At 44.2% G+C, this 5,396-nt stretch overlaps 1 protein-coding gene across 1 annotated transcript; it reads left to right on the top strand.

Annotated features, from left to right (window-relative positions):
* The first annotated feature begins 1,291 nt into the window (after positions 1-1,291).
* On the top strand, positions 1,292-2,233 carry LOC105536766 (olfactory receptor 10G3). Its single transcript, XM_011976264.1, has one exon. The coding sequence runs from the start codon at positions 1,292-1,294 to the stop codon at positions 2,231-2,233; it is 942 nt and encodes a 313-aa protein (XP_011831654.1).
* Positions 2,234-5,396: the final 3,163 nt, after the last annotated feature.

The following is a 5,396-nucleotide window of genomic DNA, read 5'->3' as shown; positions in this document are numbered from 1 at the left end:
AAGTGCCGATCAATGATTTGGACTAAGAACTTAAAATAATTCTTCCACACTGAGAGTGATTTGCTCTGGTCTAGCAATCCTCTCATCCTCTCTAATCATTCTTTAATTTTCCTTTAATCTCTGACTTCTCACTAGAGACAGCCCTCATTTCTTCTTTCTCTCCTCTCTTTGACATGTCTTAAGGCTAAATGATTACATACAAAGCAACTGAATTATATAGCACCAGGTACCAACCACAGTGCATGGTGGTGATAGTCCTCACTTTATTTATGTACTTACATCTTCATGGTCATTCTCCTCCTTTTAATGGTAAAGAACTTGGAAAGTAGATCTGTACAGCATCAAGCACTATCACACATAAAAATTTTGATTAGCCATTTAATCAAAATTCTATTTCATTCTTTATACACAAATGGGTTTCTGCATTTCCTTTCTGCATATTCCCCACTCTATAATAAGTTTATGTCCTGGCAGAGATAAGAGTGAGCCAGTGGCCTCTGGAAGATTCTGAGCTGGCAGAGCACCTAATGAAACAAATACCCTTTCTCACATATGTCATGTTTCCGGGAAATCCTGGCCTGTACTAATAGAACAGTCAATGATTATTTTCCAAAGGTTATTGGAAAAAGTGCTCTGAGTACAAAACCCTAGGTGCAAACTTTTTCTATAAATGTCCAGGGAGTAAATAGCTTATGTTTTGCAAACTAAATGCAGCCACTCATCTCTGTCATAGTAGCTCCAAAACAGTTACAGACAATATGTAACTAAATGAGAAAGGCTGTGTTCCAATAACATCTTGTTTACAAAACACCTACCAGAGAACATTGTTTCTGCCTACTTGTCATCTTTCCACATAAGAAAGAAACTTCTCTGTCAGGCGTGGCGGCTCATGCCTATAATCCCAGCACTTTGGGAGGCTGAGGCAGGTGGATCGCCTGAGGTCAAGAGTTCGAGACTAGGCTGGCCAACATGGTGAAACCCCGTCTCTGCTAAAAATACAAAAAATTAGCCGGGCGTGATGGCACATGTCTGTAATCCCAGCTGCTTGGGAGGCTGAGGCAGGAGAATTGCTTGAACCTGGGAGGCGGGGGTTGCAGTGAGCCAAGATCGTGCCATTGCACCCCAGCCTGGGCAACAGAGCAAAACTCTGTCTCAAAAAAAAAGAAAGAAAGAAACTTCTCTGCCACCATCCCTAGTTTTTACAATCTCTTTTTCTAATTCCCCCTCACTTTCCTCTCACCTCTATGTTAACTCTTGTTTTGTCCATTCTCTAGGTAAGATTCTCCGGGATATGGAAAGGGTCAACAACACACTGTTGACTGCGTTTATCCTGACAGGAATTCCTTATCCACTCAGGCTAAGGACACTCTTTTTTGTATTCTTTTTGCTAATCTACATCCTGACTCAGCTGGGAAACCTGCTTATTTTCATCACTGTCTGGGCAGACCCGAGGCTCCATGCCCGCCCCATGTACATCTTTCTCGGTGTTCTCTCAGTCATTGACATGGGCATCTCCTCCATCATCGTCCCTCGCCTCATGATGAACTTCACTTTAGGCGTCAAATCCATCCCATTTGGTGGCTGTGTTGCTCAACTCTATTTCTATCACTTCCTGGGCAGCACCCAGTGCTTCCTCTACACCCTGATGGCCTATGACAGGTACCTGGCCATATGTCAGCCCCTGCGCTACCCTGTGCTTATGACTGCTAAGCTGAGTGCCTTGCTTGTGGCTGGAGCCTGGGTGGCAGGATCCATCCATGGGGCTCTCCAGGCCATCCTAACCTTCCACCTGCCCTACTGTGGGCCCAATCAGGTGGATTACTTCTTCTGTGACATCCCTGCAGTGTTGAGACTGGCCTGTGCTGACACAACAGTCAATGAGCTGGTGACCTTTGTGGACATTGGGGTGGTGGTTGCCAGTTGCTTCTTCCTGATCCTCCTCTCCTACATACAGATCATTCAGGCCATCCTGAGAATCCATACAGCTGATGGGCGGCGCCGGGCTTTTTCAACCTGTGGAGCCCATGTAACCGTGGTCACCATGTACTATGTGCCCTGTGCCTTCATCTACCTGAGGCCTGAAACCAACAGCCCCCTGGATGGGGCAGCTGCTCTGTTCCCCACGGCCATTACTCCTTTCCTCAACCCCCTTATCTACACTCTGCGGAACCAAGAGGTGAAGCTGGCCCTGAAAACAATGCTCAGAAGCCCAAGAACTATGAGTGAAGTTTGAAAGTGTCTTTCTCCCACTAGGGAAGCTGTCACAATTAGAATTTATTATAATGTTTAGGCTTCAGTAATTTTTTTTTCTTCTTGCTTTTCCTCTTTTATATAGCCATATTGTATGATCAAACACAGTTTAAGGTAAAATACTAACTTTCTAACAGTTCCTTAGTATCCTCTCAAGATAACTCTCAGCCACTACAAGAGTACAGAATGACACCAAATTCTCACAAACTAAACCACATTAAACAATCCGGAAGAAAGGAAGCAATAGTGTATTTTAAAATGTCTCAGTAGAGTTCAATATGATATTTCCCAATATGATATCTGACGGTTAATACTGAGTGTCAACTTGATTGGATAGAAGGATACAAAGTATTGATCCTGGGTGTGCCTGTGAGGGTGTTGCCAAAAGAGATTAACATTTGAGGGCTGGGAAAGGCAGACCCACCCTTAATCTGCATAGGCACAATCTAATCAGCTACCAGCAAGGCTGGAATATAAGCAGGCAGGGAAATGTGAAAAGAAAGACTGGCCTAGCCTCTCAGCCTACATCTTTCTCCCGCCCTGGGTGCATCCTACTCTCGAACATAAGACTCCAGGTTCTTCAGTTTTGGAACTTGGACTGGCTCTCCTTCCTCCTCAGACTGCAGATGGCCTATTGTGGGACCTTGCGATCATGTGAGTGAATACTTAATAAACTCCCCTTTATATATATATATATTCCATTAGTTCTGTCCCTCTAGAGAACCCTGACTAACACAGGGGTGAAAGATAAAAGACTATATATTGGATACAGTGTACACTGCTTGGGTTATAGGGGCACCAAAATCTCAGAAATCACCACTAAAGAACTTATCCATGTAACCAAAAACCACCTGTACCCCAAAAACTATTGAAATAAAATTTTCTTAAAAAGCAATGTTTTAAAAAATACTATTTCTGGGGCTGGGCATGGTGGCTCATGCCTGTAATCCCAGTACTTTGGGAGGCTGAGGCAGGCAGGTCACCTGAGGTCAGGAGTTTGAGACCAGCCTGGCCTACATGGCAAAACCCCGTCTCTACTAAAAATACAAAAATTAGCCAGGCGTGGTGGCACACGCCTGTACTCTCAGCTACTCAGGAGGCTGAGGCAAGAGAATCGCGTGAACCTGGGAGGCAGAGGTTGCAGTGAGCCAAGATATCGCTCCACTGCACTCCAGCCTGGGCGACAGAGTGACTCCATCTCAAAAAAAATAAAAATAAAAATAAAAAATACGTTTTCAAAGCCATAGCCACAAGAATCTCAGGAAAAGTTTTCCAAAAAGAGGGAAAAGCTAATGCAAGGCTCTAGGATGGAAAAGAAAAAAAAAAAATTGGCATGTTTGAAAGGAAAGCTAGTGTTGGTAAAAGGTAGTATATGGGGGAGAGGTTACATGACCACACTACCCGTGAAGGGTAGATATTGTAAAGCCTCAGAAACTATGTAGGAAGTTTGGATTTAATCTAACATAATAGGTAATGTGTTAGCGGCACAAATTTAGCGCCTTAAACAACATCCAGCCAGGCACAGTGGCTCACACCTGTAATCACAGCACTTTGGGGGGCCAAGGCGGGTGGATCACCTGAGGTCGGAAGTTCGAGACCAGCCTAGCCAACATGGAGAAACCACGTCTCTACCAAAAATACAAAATTTGCCAGGCATGGTGGCACACGCCTGGGAGGCTGAGGCAGGAGAGAATAGCTTGAACCCGGGAGGTGGAGGCTGCAGTAAGCTGAGATTGCACCACTGCACTCCAGCCTGGACGACAGAGTCTCAAAAAAAAAAAAAAAAAAAAATCTAGTGTGGAGTTGGGAGAGATGAGACTAAACCTCATGTTCATATATTTGAATTGGATGCCTAAAAAAAAAAATTCGGCCCAGCGTGGTGACTCATGCCTGTAATCCCAGTACTTTGGGAGGCTGAGGCAGGCGGTTTACCTGAGGTCAGGAATTCAAGATCAGCCTGGCCAACATGGTGAAACCCTGCCTCTACAACAATACAAAAATTAGCTGGGCATAATGCAGGTGCCTGTAATCCCCAGCTACTCGGGAGGCTGAGACAGGAGAATTGCTTGAACCCAGAAGGTGGAGATTGTAGTGAGCTGAGATTGTGCCACCGCACTCCAGCCTGGGTGACAAAGCAAGACTCCATCGCAAAAAATAAATAAAATAAATAAATAAAAATTCACCAACATAAAGATGATATTTAAATCTGTGTATGTGAGAAGGAACAAGTACTAACTACATCACAATTAAACAGTTTCCTAAGAGTGGCTCCTGAATGTTACTTCTTTGTATCTTATTTTTGTATCTGAATGTTACTTCCTTGTATACTTATTGGCGTGTACTACAGGCTTTCACTTGTTAATTGAGTTCTCTCTTAGGTAATTTGGCATTTCTACCACCAGATGGAGATGTCTCACTGTCTTTCATTTACTCATTGTCCAACGAGAGGCTCTTAAAAGAATTTGGGGGTGGGGGGAGGGGTCAGGTTATGTCCTTCTACTAGTTATACAAATAAGCACTTGCCTTCATGCCGAAAAGCGAAAAGAATTTGGAGGGGGAGGGTAAGAGGTCAGGCAGTGGCTGCCTCTTCCTCCCTATTTGTTTTCTTAGTCGTTTGGTTTCCATGGGAATCCATGTTTGAGCAGCAACTCTGAATCCATTTACTGCCCCTCCAGGCTTGGGGCTGAGCCCAGAGACAAGCTGTGAGGAACAGCAGATGGGTAGAAAGAGGGGGGAGATTTATTTGGTAAATTTGGATAGCAAAAGAGGCCAACAGGTGCCGGGGGAGGAGTAGTGAGGTGCAGTGCATGAATGCACGAAGGAATGTGAAAGGCAGACAATGTTTTTTAGTTCAAATAAAATTTGGGAACATTAAAATAGTTTCCAAAACCAGTCAGGGATACTCTGTTCTCTCCCCATAGATCAGCTTAGGACACACTCTAGGTCTTGTATATTACCAGGTCCTTCCTATCTCTTATCCAGAAAAAATCAACAGGTTTCAACCTGCAAAATCAACATGGCTCACACCTGTAATCCCGACATTTTGGGAGGACTAGGCAGGAGGATCACTTGAGCCTAGGAGTTCGAGACCAACCTGGGCAATAGAGGGAGATCCCATCTCCACAAAAAAAAAAAAAAAAAAAAAA

Source organism: Mandrillus leucophaeus, unplaced genomic scaffold, assembly GCF_000951045.1.
Source record: "Mandrillus leucophaeus isolate KB7577 unplaced genomic scaffold, Mleu.le_1.0 Scaffold163, whole genome shotgun sequence".
Taxonomy (NCBI): Eukaryota; Metazoa; Chordata; class Mammalia; order Primates; family Cercopithecidae; genus Mandrillus; species Mandrillus leucophaeus.
This window is presented reverse-complemented; position numbering and strand designations above follow the sequence as displayed.

Excerpts from the sequence above, each read along its gene's own strand:
- LOC105536766 (XM_011976264.1), top strand. The coding sequence starts at position 1,292 with ATGGAAAGGGTCAACAACACACTGTTGACTGCGTTTATCCTGACAGGA.